Source organism: Parasteatoda tepidariorum, chromosome 3 (assembly GCF_982258835.1).
Source record: "Parasteatoda tepidariorum strain Cologne lab strain chromosome 3, Ptep-v5.0, whole genome shotgun sequence".
NCBI lineage: Eukaryota > Metazoa > Arthropoda > Arachnida > Araneae > Theridiidae > Parasteatoda > Parasteatoda tepidariorum.
Genome location: NC_141757.1, coordinates 38,067,865 through 38,095,240, shown reverse-complemented (window position 1 = coordinate 38,095,240; position 27,376 = coordinate 38,067,865). Strand labels below are relative to the sequence as shown.

The 27,376-nt window shown below is 27.0% G+C and overlaps 2 protein-coding genes across 15 annotated transcripts in view; one reads left to right on the top strand and one right to left on the bottom strand.

Moving 5' to 3' along the window:
* The first annotated feature begins 440 nt into the window (after positions 1 to 440).
* LOC107438302 (protein NATD1) lies at positions 441 to 27,376 on the top strand. 9 transcript variants are annotated; one of them, XR_006225648.3, is made up of 6 exons: positions 441 to 582; positions 4,806 to 4,931; positions 7,570 to 7,679; positions 14,129 to 14,245; positions 23,962 to 24,059; positions 27,191 to 27,376. XR_006225648.3 is itself a non-coding variant. In XM_043046608.3 (5 exons), exons 1-4 carry the CDS (start codon positions 450 to 452, stop codon positions 14,243 to 14,245), a joined length of 486 nt encoding a protein of 161 aa, XP_042902542.2. In that variant the 5' UTR covers positions 441 to 449; the 3' UTR covers positions 27,191 to 27,376. The 9 variants fall into 9 exon arrangements, 6 of the variants coding, with proteins under 6 accessions (XP_042902542.2, XP_071034454.2, XP_015906036.2 ...); XR_015432503.1 differs by lacking the exons at positions 23,962 to 24,059; positions 27,191 to 27,376 and adding an exon at positions 11,295 to 11,470 and having other exon boundaries at positions 14,129 to 14,419; XM_043046608.3 differs by lacking the exon at positions 23,962 to 24,059.
* The window catches only part of LOC107438301 (uncharacterized), a 94,340-nt gene continuing 85,308 nt past the window's right edge, over positions 18,345 to 27,376 (bottom strand). For 5 of the 6 annotated variants that reach the window (XM_021146079.4, XM_021146078.4, XM_016050546.5 and 2 more), the window contains exons 5-6: positions 26,611 to 26,694; positions 18,345 to 24,636 (exon numbers count right to left, since the gene is read on the bottom strand). In XM_021146079.4, the coding sequence (XP_021001738.3) occupies positions 24,212 to 24,636; positions 26,611 to 26,694 (509 nt within the window). In that variant the 3' untranslated portion in view covers positions 18,345 to 24,211. Of the gene's footprint in view, positions 24,637 to 26,405; positions 26,695 to 27,376 lie in introns of those variants that run through there. The other variant, XM_071178348.2, reaches the window with a different exon arrangement.

Sequence of the window (27,376 nt, the reverse complement as noted above, 5' to 3'; positions counted from 1 at the left end):
AGGGTAATAATATATCGACCACTATATACTCCAGTTCCTTTCCTTTAAATAAAATTAGGCAATTCGCATAACATGTCTAGAGTTCATTGAACCGCTGAATAGGTCATAATTTTCCGCGTTTGAATTTGTGGTTTTGCATAGTGCTGCCCTCTATATGTTGTAATAGAAAGCAATTTTAATTACAATTGAGCTAATAATATTTTATTATGATTTATCATGCAATATTCATATCATTCTCTTGAGATAAGATGAGATAGATTTTTGACGAGTATTACTTTATGATATTTTTTATATGCATTTTTTTTGATACAGTGAGTTCCAGAAGAGATGAGTTTGACGTATTGTGAGAGTAGCTTATAGCTTATTAAGTGCAGCTTAGGCTAAAAAATGTGCTGAACAATAAAAACTTAAAGTTCTCACTTTTTATAGTTAGTTTAAAGTTAAGTTTCATGAAATCAAAACTACAATTTGAATTTTCCTACTGTTTTATTGCATTTTTATTTTTTTTTAAATTATTCTCAGTCAATAACTGCAACTTCTATGAAATGAAAATAGTAAACAAAGCACTTTCGCAAAGTCCAAGTGTGTAGCTATTTTTGCTATTCTTTCTTCTATATTAAAATTATTTCTCCGATAAATACTGACAAAGACGAATTTTATTGTAAATCAGAAATACTCTATGCGCGAAGTTTATTATTTATTATAACTATATAGCAAATGAGAATACAAGAAAAAATTGCTCTTCTGGAATTGTCAGACCTCGGGATGTTCCCAATGCACCTTATTGTTTCTGATGTATTTTAACCTAATTTAAATTTTAACTCGTGTTTGAGACAGAACGATTACAATTTTATTTTGCTCTTTTTTACTGTTTAAGAATGTCATGTTCTAGGAACCAATTTTTTGGGGAGAACCTGATTCATACATTATTATACAAATATCTCAGAAAATTGTGTAAACTTGTACCTTTCTTATATTTGATTCATTTGACTTGTTAGGCTATCTTATTTATATGTGCTTTTAATTTTACATTTATTTTAAGATTATTTTTTACTAATGAGTTGTAGGTAAACAAAATTTTATTTTTTAAAAACAGAACAGAAAGGATTAAACCATTGTTTAAACCGTCCTGTCAAAAACCATTTTATTCAAATTATGTCATAATTTAAAGAAAAAATATTGTGAAAAATAAAAGGTTAATTTTTGAACAGGAAACAAAATGAAGACAAGTTTTTGTTTTATTAAAAACTATTATTAATATTGCATTATTTATCCTAATGCAAAAATATAATTTGTCAGTATTTAATGCATGTTTATTCATATTTGAAGGATTAGGTATTCACTTTTATTGTTCAATGAATTGTGGAGTTTCAAAAGTTATAAATCTTTTCCTATTATATTATTTTCCTTTAATAAGTTAAAGCAAATTCCTTAAAAAGTATCAAATTATTATTATATATGTAATCATTGTGTGTGCAGTGGTGGCACCTATAGAATTTTTACATTTTACCAAAGTTAAAGGTTTTGGACAGTTTAAGACAGTAAAACCCACATGTCCTGTCCAAAACCAGTTTAGGAAGTCCAAAACCCCAACCCTGGATTAAATGTTTCATGCCAAAGTTGTTACATTATTTTAGACATTTAATGTTACAAATTTTGCTGACCATTGTTGTGAAAACTTATACAGAGTGCATAGTGTTTTTAAAAAATGCTTAAAGGTGCTTTGGGTGTTTTTAAAAGTGCTTAAGTTTTCCTTTTTCAAAATGTGATTTTTCCTTTACCATGTTGATTCTCGCTACAAATTATGCAAGAAGACACAGTTCGCATTGTTCTATTCAACATTTTCACAAATAATTCAACCCCAGTCTATTTCGGCCTATTGTCACTCCATAGCATATGAAAACACCATTCGTTTTACATGCTTCAAAATTTCATGATTTTTGACAATTGTCAAAAGCAATGCCATAAGTATTTTTTTGGACATAACAGTTAAAGGAAAACAAAACCGTTAATCGTCAGAAAATTTCCAACCCTGCCTAATTACGATATTTTTTAAAGGTGCTAAAAATCTTTTTTTAGTGCTTGAAAGGTGCTTATTTTCATTTAATAATTTGGCTACGCACCCTGTTATATTGAATTCATTTGAACATTTATATAATTGTAGCATTAATTTTATGTAGCAAGATTCATCATCCTATTCTTTGTTTACTGGTTACCTATGATAATTAACTTTTATCTTCTTTATTTAACCTTTATCTATTATTCAGCAAGTTACATTATAAAAAAGCTATGCAAAAGTTATATTTTTCATTTTATACCAGGTCAAGAAGTCTTGTTTTAAATCATAATGCTTAGATGTTTGCCATAATTGTATCTGTATTGGAATCAGCACCAAAATAGTTAAAAGCAATTCTCACTGCGTGAGATTCATCTAATTCTGATGGCCTTTTAGGGGGAATGATAACTTGGTTGGTTAAATATATTCTCCTGCAAAAAACATCAATCAGACTCTTCTCAAATGACATTGAATTTTAGAGGTGTGCAAATCACATGCAGGGACAAAGATCCCTAATCAAGGTTGGCAAGTTTCTGCCAAGGTGGTTAAAACCACTGGTAGAAACCGGTTAAAACCGGCATGGCAAAAACCCTTTTCTGCCACATTTGTGGCAGAAATTCAGAAAATGACATAAAAGTAAGTACTGAGATTCACATATAATGGATAATTCGTAGAAAAAACAATTAAATGTTAAACAAAGTACAATTTATTTACAAAATTATCATCATTCAAGATCAAATATTACATTGTTTGCACTCTGCAGTAATATATAACAAAAGACAAGTTTTGATGCAGTTTCTAAACCTAAACAATTTCTCAATTTGCTATGCACGAACGAGAAATTTGAGAAGATTCTCTCAATTCCAGCAGGCATTGCCATCCACAGAAGATTCAAACTTTTACTGTTATAATAATTGGATTGTTGCCATGCAAATTATGTCTTGAAAAGAAAAAAACTATTTGAAAATAGCTCTATTCAGTTATGTTAAGAGTTGAATGATAATTAGGTACTGAATTTCAGAATTTAATATAATAAACTAAAATCTAGTATTTATATTTATTATTACATTACTTTATTCTTCATTTTACATAAATATTTGATATGCTGCACTCTTTATATTTAATATAAACAAAATAATATATATTTACAAGCAATGAATTAAAAAGTTTGTTACAGTTACATGAAGTTAAATTTTTCAGTTTACTTAAACAAAATGTCATTACGCAATTACTAGAACTAATATGGAAGTTTTTTTAGTTTTTACCGGTTATAACCAGTTTCTGCCACTGGCAAAAAGCCAACACTGTCCCTAATAGTGTTTTGGTGACAAGTGAATGGGGCCAACTTAAAAGAAAACTCATATTTATATCTATTTATAAAAGTATGCTTTTTTTCCAATTTATTATTCATACAGATTTTGTATTACAAAAACTGGGTGGCATTTTCAGTTCCTTTGAGGAAGTGCCAATATCTCTATATTCTCTTGTGTACGTAATGGTATTGAAAGTACTTCTGTATTATAATTTAGATTCACTCCCCCCCCCCCAAATACACAATTCCACTAAATAGAGCATGATATATTGTCAAATTTGTTGATTAAAATTTGATAGTTTAACAGCCAAACTTGTATAGAAAAAAAAGTGGAATAATAAGTGAATGTTTACAGTTTATCAATTAATGATGCTTATAAAAAATATATAATTTTTTTAATATTTATTTGTTATTTTTTATTTACTAGGTACTTTATTTACTTACTTTTAAAATTACATTTTAATTGATATCTAACAATAAATAATAAATACAGGCATTTAACTAACTATACTATTTTTATAATAAATAATGTTTATGATATAGTAGTACCAACTGCAATTAACGAATGATCTTTTTTTCATAGTATATAACTAAATTACTGTATGAGGAAGGCGATTGTCTACCCTGGGCTGATGATGATGAATATAGCTAAATCATACTGTTTGCTTCAATTTGTCACATCTCATGAAATGTTATTTATAAATTTTTTTTTAATTTTATGAAAAACTTGAAGTAAGACATAGATTTGAAGTTTCAAGAATGTGAAGAAATATAAGAATTCAATAAATGAAGGAAAAGGGGAGGAATACCTCTTTTATCCTGCTTATCTAACCAGGGTTGACTTTTTAAATTATATGCATAAAAAACAGACTTTATCTCTCTAAATATCCTGAATAAAAGAACCGAAATACTTAGATAAATAGAAAATTCTGACTATTTAAGGTTAAAATTAAGTAAATAATTACCATGCTATTTGATTAAGTACCAAATTATTCATTTATTTAGGTTCATTTGTTTTAATTTAGTTTGTAATATTAAAAATTCTTAGAGGTATTTTGCATTAAGTTTTTGAAATTAAAATGTTGTCACAATACAATATATTTAGCTAACCAATAAGTACTTTTTTTTCAGCGAAAAAAAATTTTCTTTTTTGCCGATTACAATCATCAAATTTTAAAATAATCTTGGTTTTTATCAAAGTCACAACTGTGCCTCCTCATAAAAAACTTGCATTTTAATATATTTAAAAGCTATGGATAAATAGTTCAAATTATAACCCTGTGGTACCTAGTGATTTTTTTGCTACCTCCCCCCTTCTTAAAATTTGTAGGATGTTATGTAAAATATCACATTTAATTAATTTTTGGAAAAAGTTTCATATGTGTTTATATGACAAAATTTTCTTAAATGATTTTAAAAAATTTCTCTCTTCCTTAGAAAAAATGTTAAGAATTGTGACTCGCAAGAAAATATCTACATTGATAATGGCTCGATACTATGGTACTCAATATCAAGTGCAACATGACCATAAGATGAAAGAATTTTCACTTGGTGAAGGATCAGGTCTTATATTAATATATATTTATTGAAAATAATAATTTTAGTCTTTTTTTTTTCTTAATAAAAAATTATCTTTCTCAATTCTTATTCTTATTATGAAACTATTAGATTAAAATTACTTATAACTAGCTATCAAAATAAATATGTTTAAAATGATGAGTGGAGAGAGATGTAAAAAAAATTGATGTGGGTTAGATAATATTAGAAGTGAATAGTCGACATTGTAGTGATGGATCTGGCAGATTTGTTACTACACAGATGAAAAAAATGATCCAATGCTAAGGACGATGGTAGAAAAAAATTAATGAAATTATTATATTTTGGATAGTGAATTTGAATGAAAGTGAAGTTTTGATATTAAATATTGCTGTCACTATTTTAGATTCGTGTTTTAAAGTGTAAAATTTAGAAAATTTTTTTCAAGAATTTAAGTTATGTAAATTGAGAGAAAATTTGCTTAGTTTACGAAAAACCTGGTGAAAAGTATAGTATGAAAAAAGAAATATATTCTCAGTATATTTTGTAGGTGAATTATTTTTGACTACTATTTCAAGTATTAGAGATTATTTCTCTATTTTACTTTTGATTTAGGCATGTCATATTTTTTTATTTATGAAATATATAACTAGCTATATTTAGACATGTAGCCCATTAGGCATACCATATTTTTTATTTATGAAATATGTAGCCATATTTAGACATGCCCATTAGGCATGCCATATTTTTTATGCATGAAAAATAGCTATCCTTTTAATAAAGGTGGATTTTAAATTTAGTAGGGTTGCAATATTTGTTTTCCTTTTTGACATGTGGTGAAAAAGCAATAATAAAAATGTGCCAAAAATGGTTTATGATAATAAAAAAAACTGCCTATAAAGTAGAAAATAATCTGTTCTAATAATTTAAATACTGAATTTTTATTATAATCTATATCTTATGTAAGATAGAGACTGAATTTAGTCTCTATCTTACATAATTCATTTCCCTCATTTCTTAAAGTTTTAATCTTGGCAGTTAGTTATACAATCATATAACGACAAAAGATTAATATTACATTATATGTCAATTCATTTGGGTCTGAAAACACTACAGTTGTGAATTAAGTTAATGCTGTAATTGTTTTAGTCCCTGGTTCGATCCTCGGGCCGGGCAAGGTTGTCTCAGCCTTTCATCCCTTCAGTGGATCGATAAATGAGTACCAAGCATGCTTGGGAACTAAACACTGGGGGTTCCGCGTTCGGCTGACCACCTGACCGGAACATCTGCTCCTGCACCCCAGAGCCCAAGGTCAGGAAAACTGAGATGGGCACAGTAGGCCTCGGCCCTCTTGGGCTGTCGCGCCGCTGAGTTTAGTTTGTAATTGTTTTATTAAGAATTAATTGTGTTTTTGTTTTATTATTGCCTATTTGTCATTCAAATCCATGACATAAACGTAAATTGCATTTAAGCCTAATTTGGAGGCCTCTTAAACAATGAAAGCTATGACATGAATAACTAGTTTCTCTGCTATATATATCAAAGCGTGCATGCTTTTTGTTACCACCTCCTGCAGGACAGGATTCCATTGCCTTGAATAAAAATATTGCTAAAGCTGGGCACAGTATACTCACATTTTATACGCAACTGAGAGTTTGCAACACTAAAAAAAGTTTTTGAAAAAGTTGTGTGTAGGAAAATATTTCTATACAAAATAGCATAAACAGAAAACATTTGGCGAAATCTAAACCAACCAGTTTTATTGCTGCCCTCAAAGATATTTAATTTTATTATCGTCATTGAACTAAGGACCCAATTTTGATTTTTTCAACTATCAATGTTCAATTCTATAGCCCTTTAATTTTGAACTCAATCCAGAAGACAATGGAACTTCTGGATCAAGCAGAGAGCAGAATTCATGACAACCAGCCACCGCTGAGATGTGAACCTGGTTCACCTCATCGGGAGGTGAATGCTCTATCCCTGAGTCACCATGGCTATATGTTTGTATTAAAATTTCTGAAAATCACATTTATGAATTGCATGAAATTTTAACTTTCTGTTACAGGGCCTGAAATTTCCTTACGCCATTGGCGATAAATTATTTAAGGCTCACTAGTAAGTTTCATTTAGTTTTAATTATTGTATCTTGATGAAGTAGAGCATGGAAGTTTTCTAATGTCAAGCATAATTTTTTTCTTCTATATTGAACAAAATATGCTGTGTTTCACACTTTTCATTTATGAAATTTGTGCTTCTGAAACATTGCTGCCTAAAGCTCAGCAGCCTTATTTTGATTTAAATATTACTTTAATGAAAAATTAATTTAATATTAATACAAGAAATGTTTGTTTCAATTTTTTTAAGTTTTTACATTTATTTTTTATTTATGGTTTGTCATTAAAAAGTTCACGTGGAGTTTCAAAAAATTTTTTTTCATTAATATAAAATTCGTGACGAGTTAAAATTTTATTCAAGCTAGTATCTTCATAACTGAAATTTCATGCCCTATTGTGATAGCTAAATAAATTTAACCTTTCGATAAATGGTAAAGTTTAATATAAATGATGAGTCAAATGCTTGTGGTACTTTCCTGACAAATTTATTAAAATTATGACTATTCAATTTAAATTTCTGTAGTAGTTACATATTATTTATTTTCCAGAAAAGGCTGTTTTGCAGTATAATGAATTAAAGCCATCTCTTATTGAACTTGAACACACTATTGTGCCTGAATCCTTACAAGGAAAAGGACTTGGCAAATTATTGGCTGATGTAAGAATAATTTTTAATTTTATTATTGAAGTGGCTGTTAGAAATCACATTAGCAATAGCATAAACGGAGAAAAAAATTAGTTAATAAGGTTTCTTGGATGTAGGAAAAAGTTTTATCAGATTGATAAAAAGAGATATACGATTCTTTGGAAGTTCTTTTTTGGACTCATATAACAGTACCTGAATAATTTCGGTATGAAATGTGGTTAGAACATAATTTAGAAAAAATCTAACATATTTTAGAGAGAAAATAACACCTAATGTCTCTTCAAGGAAAACTCAGCTTAGAGACAATTTTACCGACTTGGCGACGAGAATGACAGTTTTAGAAACTTTGAGTTTCAAAGCAATAGTTGTTAATATTTAAGGAGTTTTGTACGAATAGACTAGAATCGTGCCAAAAATAGGAATGTGTCTCATTGTTTTGTGTATTAATCTGTGTGTGACCACAGTAGTGTTCTGACTTGAATTAGATCATTGATTCTCTGAGGTTTTGAAACCCGTGTTACTCTATTTAGCTGTTATTTGAGTTGTAATTAGCTATATTTTGTGAACTGTTTTATTAATCTAGTTTCCAATTCCATCAAACCCCTGTGCTCAGTACAATATATATATATATATATATATCTTTTAAAGCAATTTCTTGTGATTTAATTTATATTGACATAAAAGTATATGTAAAATGTTGCAAATCATGCTAACTCTTTTTAAAACTATTCGCTTTTCTATGTTATTTAAAGATTATTTATTAAAACTATTCGCAGTATCTTCGCAGGTTGTAGTTGCTTTAATAGTATAATGTGCCTTTTAATTTATTAATCATAAACAGTTATTATGTTATAGCTACAAAATATTTTATTAGTGCTCTATAAATTACCAAGTTGATAAAATTAAAAGCAATTAGCATGTTTTTATAGTCTAGTATGATAAATACCTAAACATATTTTTAGAATATTGTTTTTGATAAAAGTTCTTTAAAATTAATCATTTTTGTTGTTAGAAAAAAAGTTTGAGTTAAGTGTTAGTTTAAGCTATTGAGATTTCTGCAAAGTTAAATTTATTTTGTGCCTTAAGAAGAAATTTATGTGTAAAATTAAAAATTTTTTAAACAAAATCTTTTTTTTTTATTTAAATTTTACAAGATGTGTGTTTATTTAGGTGCATATGCACTAAATTAAATTGTTGAAATCTCTATTTGAAACGAAACGCTATGATTTCTTGTCTACCATTCTTTGACACTGTTTTGTACTCTTTCCTGTTATAAATTTACTTAAAAGATTATAATAAGAGATATATTCTAATAGAAAATTTTTGTGTGAAATTTACAAATGCTTAAGAGCATTCATGATTCCACTGCTTGCTTTCTTGCACGTCAAATAATTATTTTTTATGTTATTTAGTGTAAGAGCATTATTTATCTGTGTTACTGTTAATGACCGAAATTGGTGGTTGTTAACTTCCACCCTCGAATGCTGACAATAACATAGTCGCTTTGGTAAATGTCCGAAATATATATACTAGGTCTAGTTAAGTGCCATTGCCCGGTATACATTTGCCTGGTATGCCCTACGTCAAGGTATTTTTAAGGACAAGTGCCACTGCCTAGTATACATTTAACTGGTTCTCCAAACACGGATGTTTCTTCTAATCTATCCTCAGCAGATATTTAAATACAGATTAAATATAATAATATCAACGAATAAATTAATATCAAATCGGATATAACAAATATTTCGGACATTCACCAAAGCGACTGTGATTGTTGACATTCACCGATGAAAGTCGACATTCTCTTAATTTCGATCATTCATGATAACATCTGAATTCAGTTTAATGACTGTCACAGATGTCATATCAATCATGGTAGTAAAAATTTTTAATTAATTAATTAATTAATTTTAATTAAAAAATTTAACTAACATGTTAAAAATTATTCCATAATTACTGTAGTTTTCAATTTTTTAATTTTTATCCCTTTTAACAATGAAAAGTGTTTTTTTAAAAAGTGCTTAATGGTGCTTATTTTTGTTTTTTAAAAGCCCTTAAAAAGGTTACTTTTGGTATTTGTAAAAAGTGCTTAATTTTCTCTTATCCAAAATACGATTTTTTCTTCGCCATGTCTATTTGATTGTTGTCTGGAATTGTGTAAAAAGCATGGTTTTCTCAATGTTCTGTTCAACATTCATTTAACTGTTATCCATTTTGGCATACCACAATCCATATGGTATGAAAGCACCTAACATTTTACATGTTGGAGAATTACTTGCCGATCTTCATGGACATATACTGAGTTGGATTCCGAAGAATAAGTTTTTGCACGTACACATGTAACTCTGGTACATTTTGAAAGATCTGTTTGATTTCTTGCTTATTTAATATCCTGCACATCTCACATTTTTGGTGGTTATGGGGACCAACTAAACATACTAAATTTTTTTCCTCAATTGCAAATTAAAATTTTATTTTTCTTTCTTCACTGAGGAAGCATTAACGTCTTTATCACACACGTGCTGATGAGGTTCTCATATTGTTCTATTTATAGATCAGTACCACTATCTTTGAAATTGACGAGAGAATCCTTCACAAATAAAGTATTTCCATGTCTATCCAGAACAACAAATCACGTAGCTTAATCACTTATAAGATTCTGTCTCCCTTTTATTCATTTTATTTAATGATGAATTCTTAATTGTTGATATTTGTGTCTGATGGACCATCCACTAATTGTATAGAATATTTAAGGCTTTTTATTATAGATTTTTTTTTTTTGCTGGATTTTTTATTCAAATCTTTAGTACTCTTGGGTCATTTTTTTGAAAAGAAAAATAAATAAGAAACTCAATAAATTTTAAAAGTAAACAAAAAATTTTTGGTTTTTTTTCTGTTAATGCATTAAACAATTTAATGTGATTCTAATCGTCATATCAAAATAACATAATTTTTCTCTTTATCATTTAATTTAAAAAGAAATGAAATTATTAATTCATTTTTCTCAGAATTGTTACATTTTAGGAATATAAGGACTATATAATATTTTACTTCTGTCAAAAATATTTAGTTTCAAATCTCATTGTATTTTCATTTTGAAATTATTGAAAAAAATTTTTTTTATCATTTTATTAAAGAAATGCTGAATCAAATTATAAATTTTAATTTTTAATCTTGTAAAGGTTTTTGTTGAGCATACATTTATAGTTAATATAAATTTTTATATTTTGATATAAATTAATTTTTTATGTGATTTAATAATATGATTATCATTTTAAAAAATAAAATGAACAACTGTTTATTGAATTTAATTAAAATAGTGAAAGAAGTTTTTTTTTATTTTATCATGATTTTGTGAAGCCTTTGAAGTTGTTTATATATATTTTTCATCACAAACTCGTCTAAGGATCAAATTGATGTTTTTGATAAAAGAAACTACTTTCCATTTCTACTCAAAAAGTTAATTGACTAAAATTGTAATATTTCTATTACTATCTACAGAAACGTAATTTTATCTCAAATTAATCGCATCACGTTTATTTAAAATAATGATATGCTTATTTTAAATAATTGTAAATCTTTACGTAAACTTTTGAATAATGGTACCTCGATTGGATTTATAAACAGGTATCTGATTTAGTAGAGGATTGCCTACCGAGGGGAAGTAATGCTTAGCTTTATGTTATGGTATGCCTACCATACCATCGATGTTATGATGACCTTTTATGATGTTTTAGATGCTATTTCCTGTTTTTGCTTTTTGGATTTTTCCTGTTATATAATTCTTGTCGGTTTCATGTCAGGTAAAAATTTATTTTGATTTATATTTTCTTCAAATATTCTTCCAGTTATAATATTATTAGCTTTGCTCTATTGTGACTTGGAATTGTGTGCATTTTACTTTTTCTCTCTTTGGTTTTCATTCTTGTTGCACTGAGTATCTTAAAATGAATTTATATATATATATATATAAATATGTAGCATAAAAATCCTTAACTAAACATAAAATTAACAGAACATAAAAACCTTAACTAAAAGCCTTGGCCTTAACTTTCTCACACTTTAAAATTCACATCCTGTCTTTATTTTTTTCTATTTTTAGATTTTAGTATGCAAGAATTAGCATTTTAGGTTTTTCTCTCAAACCGAACCATGACAACCGAAGCATTCCCCTGATTGATTTAATGTGCCAATTGTAATTACTAACGTTTCCCTTTATGCATGTGATTTAAGAGTTTCTTGGAACTTGTTTGTAAGATTTTCCCTAGATTCAGCTTTTGAGAGTGAAGCAATACGATTATTCAGTTTCTTGCTCTCCTTACAATGATTTCATGTTTTTAAATAAAAAACTTTTATTTTACTTCGGCTTACCCATTTATTTCTCCTGCTCGGCCACACTGCTATTTCAAACCGAGCTGGATTTATTTTAATTGCGGAATCCAGAATGAAAATATGCTTATTGAAAATTGTAAGAATGAAAAATAGTATTTTTTGATGAAAAACTATCATCAAGAAATCTGAACAAATGACTTTGAACTGAAAGATAGTCAGAAAAACTATCTTTTGCCTGGATTACTATATTTTTTTTAAAAAAAATTCATTTAATTGAAAATTATAGCCTACAAACATTTATTTACAGTAAATTGTGTGTTAAATTAGTAACACTAGTATATTAAATTATTTACCGTTTTTTACATGAGTTTTACTTTTTACAATTCATATTACTATTATGTATTGCTCATTTGTTAATATCACTAATTTTAATCTTCATGTTAATTATGCTTCTGCATATAAGTTATTTTATTTTTCTTTATTTAGTGGTAATTAAAATTTTGGGAAGGGGGTGTAACATTAAAAACTCGTATATTATTCCTTTATCTAAATTCTCCTTCTTAATTTATTATTGAAAATTAAAAGCTCTCTCACACTCTATTATTTATTTTGAGAGTGAAGCCCTTTTATTGTGGATTATTCAGTTTCTGTCATTCCAGATAATGATTACTTAATATAAACTTTTATTTTGCTTTGGTATACCCATTTATTTCCCCTGCTTGGTCACATTTTTTCATATATATATATATATATATATATATATATATATATATATATATATATATATATATATATATATATATATACACACAGGGTCTTTATAATTAAAGTTCCATTTTGAAATGGCTATAGAAATAAAACTACCCGACCAAATGTCATCAAACTTGGTAAATGTCTATAAAAGGTCATGGGATTTTAGTTCCCGCAAAAAAAAAAAAAATCAAATATTCACCACCAGTGGAGAATGGCGCTGTATGCAATAGTGTTAAACAAATGTGAAATATGCAAATTTGTTTTACACGTCATGTGACTTTGCAGTTATAAAAGTGAGGCGCCTTGTCTGAGCTGTCAGTGTTCTGAGTCGACAATGTCTGTTACCATGCAAGACCGTGCTTTGCTCCTGAAATGTTACTATGAATGCGACAGCTATGAACGGAGGGCTTTACAAAAGTTCTGTACTGTAAGAGGAAAACACCGAGGTCCAATGACACCGCAAGGCTTATGGCAAATTTACGGTAAAAGACGTGTAAAACAAATTTGCATATTTCACATTTATTTAACACTATTGCATACAGCGCCATTCTCCGCTGGTGGTGAATTTTTGAACTATTTTTTTTTCGCGGGAACTACAATCCCATGACCTCTTATAGACATTTACCATGTTTGATGTCATTTGGTCGGGTAGTTTTATTTTTATAGCCATTTCAAAGTGGAACTTTAATTATAAAGACCCTGTATATATATATATATATATATATATATATATATATATATATATATATATATATATATATATATATATATATATATATATATATATATATATATATGAAATAATTGCTAAATAAGAAATAAAAACGAAACCTGGAGGGAATTATACTTTATTGGTTGATTATTCCTTCCTAGTGAGTACTTTTTATGAAGGATCTTTTTCGCATAATTCAAGTATCACTTCGTGTATAAATTGTCTTCAACTTGTTAGAAATATAATCTTTATTTATTGAATGAATTCTTACTGTGCAGTAAAAATGTCTTTTTGAAACGAAATACCATTATATGAGATTTTAATAACATCTTCATTCAGTCTTATGATTGCTAGCACGGTCAAATACAAACCAAAAAACATCTGGAAATTATAAATCACATGACTTGAAAGATAAAAAAATATATGGTATGTGTGAAAGTAAGGCACTTTATGAATCAATAATAAATTCACAATTTTTAATTAATAAAGATATCATGGGATTACATCTAAAAAAAATTCATAATGTTGATGTTTTATAGCCTCAAATATACTAGTTTTTTACTTATGTTGTTTTTTTATGTTAATGTTACCAATGTTAGATAATTTAAAACTGATGCGTGAATTTCGCAAGTACTGAAAAAAAAATTTTTTTTTTTCCTTTTAGGCTGCATTTGAATATGCCATCGATAAAAATCTGAAAGTGAAAGTTACTTGTGGATTTATTCAGAAGTATGTAGAAAAATATCCAAGATCTGAATTCAATAACATTTTATCAGAATAGGTAACTGTATTCAAAAATAGACTTTTGTGTTTTTTATTTTTTACATCAAAGTTAATTCTGTAATCGAACCAATTGTTGAGATATTTGTAAATAGCATTCTAGTTTATAAACTGCTCATGTATATATATTTATATATTTCTTCAGAAAAAGAAATAAATCCTATTTAACTAAGAATATTGTTCACATAAATTTTTTATATCTATTAATTAATATATTCATTGGTGATAATATACTTAAATTTTGTAACAAAAAATTCAATTTTGATTGAAGTTGTGAAGTAAAATATTGATTAAAGTATGTTTCACAATTAACAACAAAAAAAATTCTTGAGTAGAAATTAGAAATTTATTTCTTATTGCTTCACAAAACGAAATAAATTTTGCTTATTGTTCACGTTATTTTACTATTGTATCACGGATATTGTTCACATTAATTTTTTATGATTTTAATTAATACTAGGATGCTTCGCCCCCTGCTCGCTGGCGCTCTCCAACCCCCGGAACTGCTTTCGCAGTTCATTTCGGATTGCTTCGCAATCCAATGCTCGCTTTGCTCGCTCATTGGATACGTTCTTAATGTTTAGCTTTTGTATACTTCTTTGAATACTGAAGTTCCGAAAACTTTTCACTATAGAAAATTCTAAACCTGTACATTTCAATATTAATTTAAAATTGCAAACAGTTCACATATTTTTCTTAATCACACTATTCTAAATTTCAGTTGTTGAGAAAAGTAACTGTTGTAAGTTTTGTTTTAAAGTCTTTCCCACCAGAGGGCTAAAGCCATGTGTTGTAAAACAATATGAAATAGTAGTCTGCCACTGAACGCCGGATGTAAAGCATCAGCTTTGATGAAGATAATTTTGTAATGTTAATTCTCTGAAAGGCCCTATTAATATGGCATTTGTAAAATAAATGTATATATTTTTGATTATTGATGAAGCCCATCATTCTGTGTTTTCATCAGTGTTCAGAAGCAGAACAATTATAAGTTTTTAATTTTATCACAAAAGTTAGTACTGTAAAATTAAAACAATATTTTTAATCAATGAGCCAAGTTCTTCAAGAAGCAGTTGTAGAAGTAGGTTGTTAATCTAAAACTTTTTATAGAATTTCTTTAAAAACACAATTGTTAATTTGGGTATTTGGCGATACAACACTTTTAGAATTGAAGGATTTGTTACGTCAAGCGCTCAGGTATCATAACTTTGATCCAGTTGCGCTTCTATGTCATTTTGATTTATGTTGCTAAGTTAACTTTCAAAAAATTCTATGGCTGGCAACAGCATTTTTATTTTTTAAGCTGTTTATTTTTGTTTCTTTTAGAATTCATTATTTTTTTAGCGAAATGTTTTTTAACCTAACAGAATTCTTTGCCAACTGTTTTCTCTATAAATGAAGAAAATAAAGTAAATATTTAAGTGTTGTGAAAAGAATCTTATTTAGTTGTACAAAGTACTTCAGCTAAAATTTGGGAGCCACGTAAGAGAATTATATATATTAGATCAGAAACACATCATTAAAAGGCAGAATGCTTTGGTGTTTTCAAAACGTAAACAAAACAAAGCAAATGTTGCCACCGGCGGAAAAGAAATACAGCCAAAATTTGGGAGCCACGTAAGAGAATTATATATAATAGATATTCATTGTTACTTCTACTAATAAATAAAAAAAATTGGAGATAGTACACTTAAATTTTGTAAATAAATTTTTTTTATTGAAGTTGTGATGTAAAATATTAATTAAAGTATTAATCTGCATTTTCTAGTAATATCATGAGTATAATTTTTTTGAAATATTTAAGATCAATTTTAATTATATCATTACAAGTATAGAACTGCTAAAGAAATCGTGTTATATTTTCTAGTGATTTTAAAGCAATAGAAATTAATAATACTGTGTTTTTATGAATTTATTATGAAAATAAGTCACTTAAACTGTTTCAAACCAAATAATTGAGGCTGAAAGATTCTTTTAACTTAAATTACACACGAACAAATATATTTTATTAAAAATCTCCAAACAAACTATGTTTTAATATAAAATTATCTTTCTAAAAATGCTGGTTTCAAAATTGTTAAAAATCATTAAAATTCTAAGCGAGAAAAAAAAATACTCAATGTACTTCTGTGATTTTTATGAGCTTGTATTTTAGGTTTTAAAAAATACTACTGAATAGAATAAAAAGCATTGGTTAATTCAATTGTGAAAATTACTTATCAATAATTAAAAGCTTATTTAGTTTCCCCTCTCCTCCACACCGGTATAGTAGAGTAGAAAGTTTACTGAGCTTTTACTTACAAAGTAGATAAAATAATATTTACAGTAATATTGCTAAATAATATCTTTTTTAACAAATTGTTTTGCGATGGAGTTTTTGAAGTTCATTTCTCTGTTTTGATTTTATATAAATGGCAACTTATTTCTCAGCAAAATTAAAGGCAAAGCATGGCCAGGAGACCTTATTGTTTTGTAATGGTTGAGTGTTATATCAGTATCTGATTGATCTAAGATTATAATAAAAATACTAGTTTAAAAAATAAAAATCTTGTAAATATATAATTTCTGGTCCCAGCTTATTGAGAGTTTTTATATTCTGTTCGATAAAATCCAATTATCCAAACTCCAATAATTTTTTTAGAAAAGTAGTTTGGGTCTTCCTTTTTTTTTTTTTTTTTTTTGTTCAAAGTAAACAAACAGCATAAAGAAAATATAAACAATATTAATTTTGTAATCATTAGAAGTATAAGCTGCAAGCGATGAAGGTTTTTATAAATCATTTTGATATGTGATTATTTGATTTGAAGTTTGATCCTCATTGATGTAGAAAAATGGTGTTCATCATAGAATTTTAATTGATTTTTTTTTTTTTCATTTTTAATTTGGATAAAAATGGCAGTTCAAAATTTTTTGACTCTTTTGAATATATATAATCCATATTAAAACTAGAATTCTAATTTAAATCTTTCAGTAAGGACTCCCTTTTATTGTTGATAATAAAAAAAAGTAATATGTCAATAAATCTTGATAAAATAAAAAGTTGTGCTAAAATTACCTAATTTTTTAATGATTTTTTTTAAAAATAAAGATGCATAATACATTTATGATTACCACAGTCTTATTTAAAATTAAAAGCTATGTCAAATATTAAATTTTTTAGACATGACTTTTTAAAACAAAGGAATTGAAATGAGAGAATATTCACTATTGATAATTCACTTCTATTTATTTATTTATCTTTCTTAAATATTGTACAAACCCTGTATCAGAAAGTCTAACTTTTGAAGTACTTTGGGTGAAGTTTCTAGTTAACATTTTAGTAAATGCAATCTCAGAAAATCTTATCATTTGAAGTACAATGTGACAGAAGGTTTTTCTTTACATTTTAGTAAATTCAAGCTTTATTGTTTAATTGTTAACAATTGGAATTCTCCAGGGACCATTCATTACAAACTATAACTGCGGTGCGGTGCAGGTCAACTTAAAATATCGCACAATCACTAAAAAATGTAAGAAAATAATGAACTAATGGATTTTAAAATAAGTAATTTAATAATTAGTTTTAAAAAAAAATTAATTGAAAAATTATGTACTTGATGCAAAAGAAGAATGAATGGAATATATTTACTTATTTAAAATATTTCAAAATTTCAGTTAGAACACAATCTTTAGTTCCTGACACATTAACATATGTAACAGATTGCTGTTGATTTTCTATGAATATAGAAAGTTTCTTATTGTTTCAAAGACTTTGAGTCTTGGTTATGTCCTCAGACATCAAATGTGATGTCTGAAGCAGTTTACCCAAACTGTAAGAAATCCTCTATATCTTCTTCATCATTAGTTACTATTTTGTGAAATAGCTTCAATATTTTTGAGGAAATTTGAATTTCTAAGCAATGGAGGTAGGAGTCTGCTAGTTTCAAAAATGATCTAAACGGGTATTATTAACTATATGAATAGCATTTGTGACAGGACCGTTAAAACAGGACAATGCATACAGGAAAATGAAAGATGCGGGTGTGGCTGTAGTAACGTTTCTGTGTCAATGTAACTGGTTTTTAATCCTTGATTTAACAAATGAATTATTAAACTCAATGTTGATTAAGAAATAGCAGGAGATTTTCCTTATTCTTTTTATTGCTTTAAATCATTGAGGTATGTTGTAGTTCTCTTCATCTTATAAAATTGTACATAAAATTCATCTCTACATTATATAACACTTAACAATGTCTTTCTTTATCTAAAGAATATGTCATCAAGCCTACAATTACAATCACATCGCAGCACAGAACACAATTATCACATCTATTGACACAAATGCAACACAAATATAACTCACATATACAATATATACACAGTAATGCAATAATTTAAAGCACTATATATATGGTTGAGGTAAAAAGGTTTTTGGAAAAAACAATATTTGAGGATTCACATAAATTGTAAAGAGCAAATAAATAGTTGAGCATTTAAAAGTTGTATTTCGGACTACTTGTCTAACACTGAAAAGCTCCCTAAGAATGTTTTATGAAACACAGTAAAATAAATGGACAGAATTGTGGCATTTGTGCATCAATGTTAACACTATTACACAACTATTGGATACATTAAAGCATGAAAGCACCAGTTTATCATGATCATGTTATAAAAAAGGTAGTGACAGAAACCTTTGTATTATATCTAAGATAAACCTTACAATTTATTTTAGAATCTAATTGGAATAAAATAATTTTATAGTTTAAAAGTCATAACTTCAGAGACAAAAGAATTCCACTTCCATTTTGTTAACTTGTGGAAGATTAAGTAACTGGATATTTTGAATATTGAATATTTTTTGTTTCATTTCATTTACAGAAATGTGTTTTATTAAACCTAGTTACAAAATTTAAAAGTTGTAAACATTTTTTAAACTTTTTCAAACTTCAAGTTTTAAAAATGCTTATAATCTTTATTAAATCTAAAATTTGGTAATAGATCCGATTTCAGTGAATAAAATGCAACAAAAAATATTCTAAAGTATGAATTAGGTACTTATTAAGGAAATCTTATTCATATAACTATCCAAAGTTAACATGAAATTGAATACCTTTTCTATCTGAAATAAATTCTTAATATTTTCACTTGACTTTAATACGTTTTCTATTTTCTATAAAATAAAACTAAAATCTAAGAGTTTGCGTATAATAAATCTAGTATTTAATTTTTGATATAAAACCATAAGTATGAGAGATGATTTTTTTTTCTTTCTAATCCTGCAATAAACCATTTTCTTTTTAAATTATCCACTGAAAGTTGGAAAAAATTTAATTATATTTTCGTAGTTTAAAACATTTTTACCATAAAATAATTATTTTCAATAGCATATAAAAATAATGCATGGTGTTTTATAAGCTTATTATTTTATTTAATTTTTCCCATCCAACATTAACTTTTAAATTCATATTTTTGTAATTTAATTACGATAAAACACATTCATAAACTATTATTAAAAATGCATGGTTGTCACAGAATAGGAAATATGGAAAAGTCGAGGAATTTTATCTATCTCAAAAAATAAGGAAAATATCGAGAAATTCAATTGAAATAAACAAGAAGTCAGGAAAAATTAATTAAGTCTGAGGTGCCTTAAAGTTCAAGATTTTTTTCTAAAAAATAAGTCTTGTAAACCTTGTTTTTATAATTAATAAAATACTAATAGCTGGTTATAAGTATTTTGTAATATATTTTATGTGTAAGAACTAGGTATAACTGAAAAAAATTTATAAGTAATAAAATTAGTCTAGGAAAATCAGGGATTTTGTGGTCACCTTGGAATGTTTTTGAGTCAACTCTTTATAGTTTTTTATGTGTATTGTTTGATATATTTGAGTCCTACATACTTAAAAATTAAATTATAAAATATATCTTTTAATTAAATTCACCCTGTTTAACTCAATTTCACGTCAACGCTAAAATATTTTAGTGCCCATCTTTAATGAACATTTGCTTGATTCTCCCTCTCTTTATTTTTTTGATTTGTAATGACTTAAAAAGCTTTCTGTCAACTTAAAACTTATATTTCTTTATTTTGAAATTAAAATTAAAGATTATTCTTCCTTAACTAAAAGTTTTATAGGAACTACTGTAAAACCTTTTCAAATATTATCATTGTTATAATTTGAAGTATAGAGGCTGGATATATCATCATTAATTTTAATATGTTTATATGCTTTAATAGTAGGGGGAAAAAAACTTAAAATGTATTATATGTTATTTCAAAAAAAGAAATTAAAATCTGAATGAAGGCTTTAGCGTAATTTTTATTTAAATTATTTATTATAAAATTAATAAATTTTATAATAAAGAATAAATGAGGAAACCTTGAAGTTCAAATCAAATTTACTGTAATTTAAGATGCTAAAAATATTATGCTTAAAATCATTGAGTGAATTCATAGAGCTATTTATGTACTAAACAAAATTTTTGATTTTAACTGTTTGGATATTATTGTGAAAATATTTTCAAAAAATAGCATTAAGAGAATTTATGAATAGTATTAATGAAAAAATTATTCACTTTTTCATTGTCAATTATTATTTTTTTTCCTTTGTAAACTGTTGCGATTATATTCGCTTCAATGTATTAAAGTTTATCTATGAAGCTTATTTAATAAGTTCTCAAAACTGTTTTTCTGTTTAAAAGTTCCATAATCTCAGAGTTTACTACTTATTAGTAAACTGTAATACATTGTCTATTTATTTTAAAAGTACATTGATAAACTAAATGAAATTGTTTACTGTGAAGTTTTTAAAAATTGTGAATAACACAAATTATAAGTTTTTTTTTTTTTTAAAAAAATGTTGTTTTTTTCATGTGAAAATATTATGTATTGGCCATATTGTCATGAAAAATTTATCCAGTTTATTTTAAGTGACCAAATCCTTTAAATTTAGCAAAATAATTTGTACTTATTTTATTTTACAGATGAAAAAAAATTTTTACATCTAATTTAGTTTAGAACTAAAGACAACTTAATTCAATATTTTAAGTATTATTAGGACCTTTTAAGAAAACTAAATTTCATATTGATGGAAATTCAAATTATCTGAATCGTTTATATGAATTTAAAGTATAAAAGCCTAGCAAAATTTTAGTTACGATAATTAGTTAACAACATGATTGATCATGGTTAGTTTAAATAATAATTTTGTGACAATACTGTTTTAACAATATTGTATAGAAAAAGTAAGACAATTTATAATTATGTATTACGTTAATACCTAAATTTGTTGTTTTACTAATTTTATTTTTTTTAATATTATTAGTTTTTACTCACACGCTAATGAAGATTCGCTAAAATAATTGTCTCCAAATAAATTTCTTTATCAAATTTTTCTAATTCTTTAACTTTTATCAAGTAAATCACTTACTAGATACAAGTAGGCCTAGACAGTAGGCCCTTAAATGAAAAAGATAAGACTCACAGCCATTAAGGAGAAAACTAGGCCCATTATTCCATGACATTTGTTTGCAAATTTCATACATGAACTTTAACAGTGGCAACACTGCTGTAGAAGCATTATATAACACAACTCTCATACTGCACATTACATACCTGCCTCATCTTAAAGCAAATAGACTCTTGCTTCCAATATCACACACTGATGTGATGAGAAGTTGAGCTTTGTGTTTGTTGTTCTAATATAATATTGTCAAGATGTTATTGTTTCTGTTTTCAAAACAGGAGCAACAAACTTGGATAATGATTGAATTTGCCAAAGATAGTACAGCATTAGTGTCATCGAAGTTTTCAAAAAACTTGCAGGGAATATTCGTAGCTTTATAAAACCATGGCAAGACGGTGGGTAAACCCATGGGACAGAAAAGTGCTGTGCCTTGATCCGTATTACCCACATTTAAACCCTTTCCATCCTAAATAGTTGCCATTATTAAAATTTGGATTTTAGTAGAATAATACAATTGTTGATTTTAATTGACTGAGTTGCTAATTTAGACTAAAATCCTACAAAATCTGCCTTAATTCTGTATATTATCAATTAAAAAATTCCTATGTGATTTTTTCATAGAATTTAGAGCAAACTTGCTATATACTAATACTTGGGGAAAATGGAAATAGTTAATGCCAAAATGGTAGATGAGTCACCTCATCTATTACAGGTGGATAAGACAAACAAATGTCTTATTTCTTAGAATTACCATTTAAATATTCATGGTGAATCCTTTTTAAAACTTTTTAAAGATATTTTTATATATCTGTTTCATATTTCCGTTACTTTAAGCTCATTTAAAGAGCAGTCTATTAGAAAATAAATAATTTATTATTGTTGCCCTTTGGAACTTTACCTATTAACTCTATTTATTTCTAAATAAAAATTCATCAATAATTTATGTATTTTCTGTACAGTATTTCTAAATATTCAAATTATAAATATTAATTTTAATTTTTATGCTTTCTTTTCCGTTTATAAGCTACTAAATTGCAATGTATTTCTAATTTTTTTTAATTGTGAAATCACTGCAACTAAACAAATATAAGTTAAATCGAAGATATTTAAATAATTTATAGCTGCAGATCTAGTAATCCAGTGTAATGTCTCCTAAATTTTGTTTTCAGTTCAGTGAACTGTGGATCTGAAAATACCCTGAGTATTTGTCAAATTTTGACAAATTGTTCTTAAAGTAGACCACACATAAATTATGCATGATCACATTTATTTTTCTGAGATCAATATACTTCTCAATAACATGAGAAATAATGGTGCTTGAGCAGTTCCTAAATGATTTTCAAAAAGTAACACTGCGAAAATAGAGAACATTTCTTCGTCATGTATATTACGTATTTTGCAATGGACGGCTATACATTTTTGCCATCTGGGAAAAAAATGTGTTATACATAAAAATATTGATTTCACACTTATAATCTTAAATAACACTATACTTTAGAAACCATCACCAATTATTGCATTTAATATATGAAAAGTATTGACCATATATACCAATAAATAAATTTTTACAACCCTTTTGCTATAACTGAAAATTCATACAAGAGAGCAGACATCTCTCAAGTTCTTAAGCCTAAATACTGTTTCTAAGTTTAACTGAACTTCAATAACTCAAGTGTCTATAATTCAATTTTTAATAACTCATCATCATCATCATAGTTGGCCAGACAGCCCAATGTGAGCCAATGCCTTCCTTTGAAGATTTCTCCATGACGACTTCTGATTCACCTTTGATCTCCAATTTAATTTTAATAACTCAAGCTCATCTTGAATTATCAGCCAGAAATTACTAACCTTAACTGTTTTCTCTATCACTCAAAATTTTATATTTTGATAATCTCATCTAAAATTCTGTTTTCTTAAAATACAATTTTAAAATTAATTTGGCTGCAACAAAATGGTGTGCCGATATGATGGGTAACATCCTTACGTACCATCCTGCTTGGGCAAAGGAACAATTATTTGAGCCAATACGTTGAACCATATATTTTTTTTTAGTATTATTGTTGTTTTAAAAGGAGAAAATCATAGCAAAAAGGGTTGCATCATATAAATTAAGTTAAAATAAACATTAAAGTATTTATGTGTTATTGAAAAAGTAAAATGCCACAGAAGCTCTTCATACCAAATGCTCATATAAATTTAATATATATGTTTTGTTATTTATGCTTTATAAGTTATTAATTTGTAGAATGAAATATTTTTTTAACAGCACAAAATATCTAAGCAAAAGAAACCATTTCTTTTGGCAAGCATTTTTATGGCGAATCTCGAACACCTTATTCAAAAAGAAAGACCATACAAAACCAGGTACGATATATGAACAATAAAATATTTTGAAATTTTTAAAAATATTTATAGTTACATCTTAAAGGGAAAAAATCATTATTGGAATCTTATCAAGCACTCAATTTAACTTGAATACTCATAATATATCTCTCTGTTGGAATGTTGTGCGTGATTTATTTCTCAAAGTTCACAGCAGTGGAATTTTGCTGCAAGAAATCTCCTAACGTAAGCCCCATATTATTCAGGTCACAAAGTTTCTGGTAGAGCTCACTTTTGATTTTCTCATCCGGTGCTCTAAACTGTTGCAGGCGTGTCACCCGATTTCTGTTGTTGGACGTCGATACCTTGGTGGTGTTGGTGGGAGCAGCCTCAGGTTGCGTTTTAGCACTCTGTTCTGTGTTATTGTTTGAATTTGCCTGCTGCAGGTGGCAGCTCTTATAATGTTCATCTGACAGACTCCGCGTGTGAAAACCTGTTCCACAACATGCACACACATTTCTGGACCTCAAAAGGTGGGTTCTTGTCTTCAGGTGCCTGTTCAAGTCTGACTGTGTTACTCCATTGTAATTGCAAATCTGGCACATATAATGTTTGATACCTAAAAAACATAATACAGCTATTAAAATTTTGTTAAAACATGAGCTAAATTATGTATATGTTTTTGAACCTTTTACTTGCTGAATCACTGTATAAATTTAATTTGATATAAACTGGGAATTGTATTTTCCAAGCTTATTTCACGTGACATCTAATTGTAATTAAATATGAGTACAGTAAATGAATACATCTAATAACATTTTTATGCAAAATTTGGATATTTTTTACAAGAAAACCGAAATTTTTACCAAGAGAAAATCTAATAAAACACAATGTATGAAAAATGCAGGATATTTTGTTAAATGAAGCAATTTTCATTTCAAAATTTTTTCTATTTGAAAGGACAATTTTTACTAATTATGGGTGCTGAAATTTTTATCAAAAATAACACGGACTAAAATGCTCAGGTTTTTACAGCGAATTTTTAAATTTACTTCGTTAATTTTAACTGAAAGAAATATATTGTTTATTTTGTCTGACAAATAATACATTATTTATTTTCTCTGCCAATACCACAATCAAAGTTTATTAATGTTTAGTTTAATATAATTTTAATTAGTATTTATTAATTTATTTATATGAGAATTATTTTAAATAGGCAAAGTGTTATCCATAGGTTTTCAGATATACATATAACAGGGATGGCCAAGCTCTTGAAGAGTCGAGCTATTTTTCAAAATTTAAAATTTTCGCGAGCCGCAATTAAATACGTATTTGAAAGGTATGCAAAAAGGTAATAAATTTTTTTTTACCTGAATTATATTTATTGAGAACATAAAAGTAAAAGTACAAAATATGTGTATTGAATTTAAATATTAAAAATTAAACACATTTATTTTACTTGTCTTGATAATTCTTTAAAATTTGGTGAATAATTAGTGACAGGGCACTAAAAACATTTTTCAAAATTTGAAATTTTTCGCGAGCCGCAATTAAATACGTATTTGAAAGGTATGCAAAAAGGTAATAAATTTTTTTTTACCTGAATTATATTTATTGAGAACATAAAAGTAAAAGTACAAAATATGTGTATTGAATTTAAATATTAAAAATTAAACACATTTATTTTACTTGTCTTGATAATTCTTTAAAATTTGGTGAATAATTAGTGACAGAGCACTTCTCAGTAATTCTTTGAGATGCTGGTTAGTAATACTGATCGGTGTTTGGCTTTCACGAATTTTAAAGTGCAGTAAAATGATTCACATAAGTACGTTGTTCCGAATATTGAAATAATTCGACAAGCAGCCTTTTTTAATTCAGGATACTTCGATTCTGGTACCAATTTCCAAAATTCAGTAATCGACGTCGACTTTTGTTTCAATTGTAGAGCTTGATCTTCTTGCATCTCTATTAATTCTAATTCTCCAGATGATTTTTGTGTCATAATTATATTGAAAATGGAAAACTCACCTTGAATTGAACAACGTTGCACTTAGTCTTCCATATTTGTTCTCAGTAATTTAAAAGACATTTTGAAACACATACGGAACGATAATAATTTTTTTACATATAATAGCAGAAAAGTTAAAAGGGAACACGGTTAAATTGATCGCGAGCCACAAATAATCCTTCAAAGAGCCGCATGTGGCTCGCGAGCCGCAAGTTGGCCACCCCTGACCTATAACTAAATTAGAAGAAAATGGTTTGATTGCCAAATTGAGTTTGTATTTAATGATGCAGGGAATCAAATAAGAGCCTAATATTATTGTAGACAAACCAATTAAACTGACTAAAATTTATAACACTTAAAACTTTTCGTCTCATAAATATTTATAACATGAATAACACATATGCAATGCTATATTAATGACATTAGTGTGACATTTTAAACAAAATGTTAACAACAATTATGTCATATTTAGAACACTAAATTATAACAATAATTTAAACAATTTATTATTCCTAACAAGAAACTATTATAAAAAATGATTAACTACTAATACATTATATACTTTAAATAGATTACTGATACCTTCATGGCGCATCATATGAACTTTTAGTTGACTGTTTGTTCTGCTGCAATAACTACAGTATGGGCATTTAAATGGTCTTATATCTAAAAATAAAATGGTGAAAAATGATCAGAGCATACAACATAATAGAAAATTTTTAGAACACATATCTTTTGTTTCATTTTTTCAAATCATGTGAAGAATTGAAACATTGATATGGTGATTATCGCAGTAGATAAATCTGTAAATATAAATTGATCAATTTATTTGTCTTAAGTGTTGTGGGTATTTCTTTATCTAAGTTGACAACACTTAAGTCATACTGGAACACTATTATTCTCTAAGAAAATGGCATTTAATGTCATCAAATATTTTTGAATTCAGATAGTTAAGATAAAAATTTGGTGGCAACACTGTATTGTGTTAGCATTAATAACATTACAACAAATTTAAATTTTCATATAAAATATAGATTTCAGTTATAAAGTATCATATATATTTGTATAAATATCAATAGCTTTTGCCTTTCAAATTTAACCTTTATATTTGTATCTGTAATTCAATTTGATAATTTTAAAGGATGTTATTTATATATTTTAGATTTTTCAAGAAAAACTGAACAATTTTTATTTGTTTCTATCAGATTTTGAGACCTTTCTGAATGCTGCAAGATTAATCATTTTCATTGTAAACTGTTATATGAATTCAAACTCAGTTCCACCTAGTTTGGATATAGAATTTCACATTTGGTTTCACTTTTTTAATAATAAATCTATCCAGAGTAAA

What these genes read in the sequence shown, in the direction of transcription:
- LOC107438302 (XM_043046608.3), top strand. Translation starts at nt 450, where the DNA reads ATGAAATCAAAACTACAATTTGAATTTTCCTACTGTTTTATTGCATTT. An exon ending in AGCACTTTCGCAAAGTCCAA is followed by an intron (nt 583 to 4,805) that starts GTGTGTAGCTAT and finishes TCTCTTCCTTAG; the next exon opens with AAAAAATGTTAAGAATTGTG. An exon ending in TTCACTTGGTGAAGGATCAG is followed by an intron (nt 4,932 to 7,569) that starts GTCTTATATTAA and finishes TTTATTTTCCAG; the next exon opens with AAAAGGCTGTTTTGCAGTAT.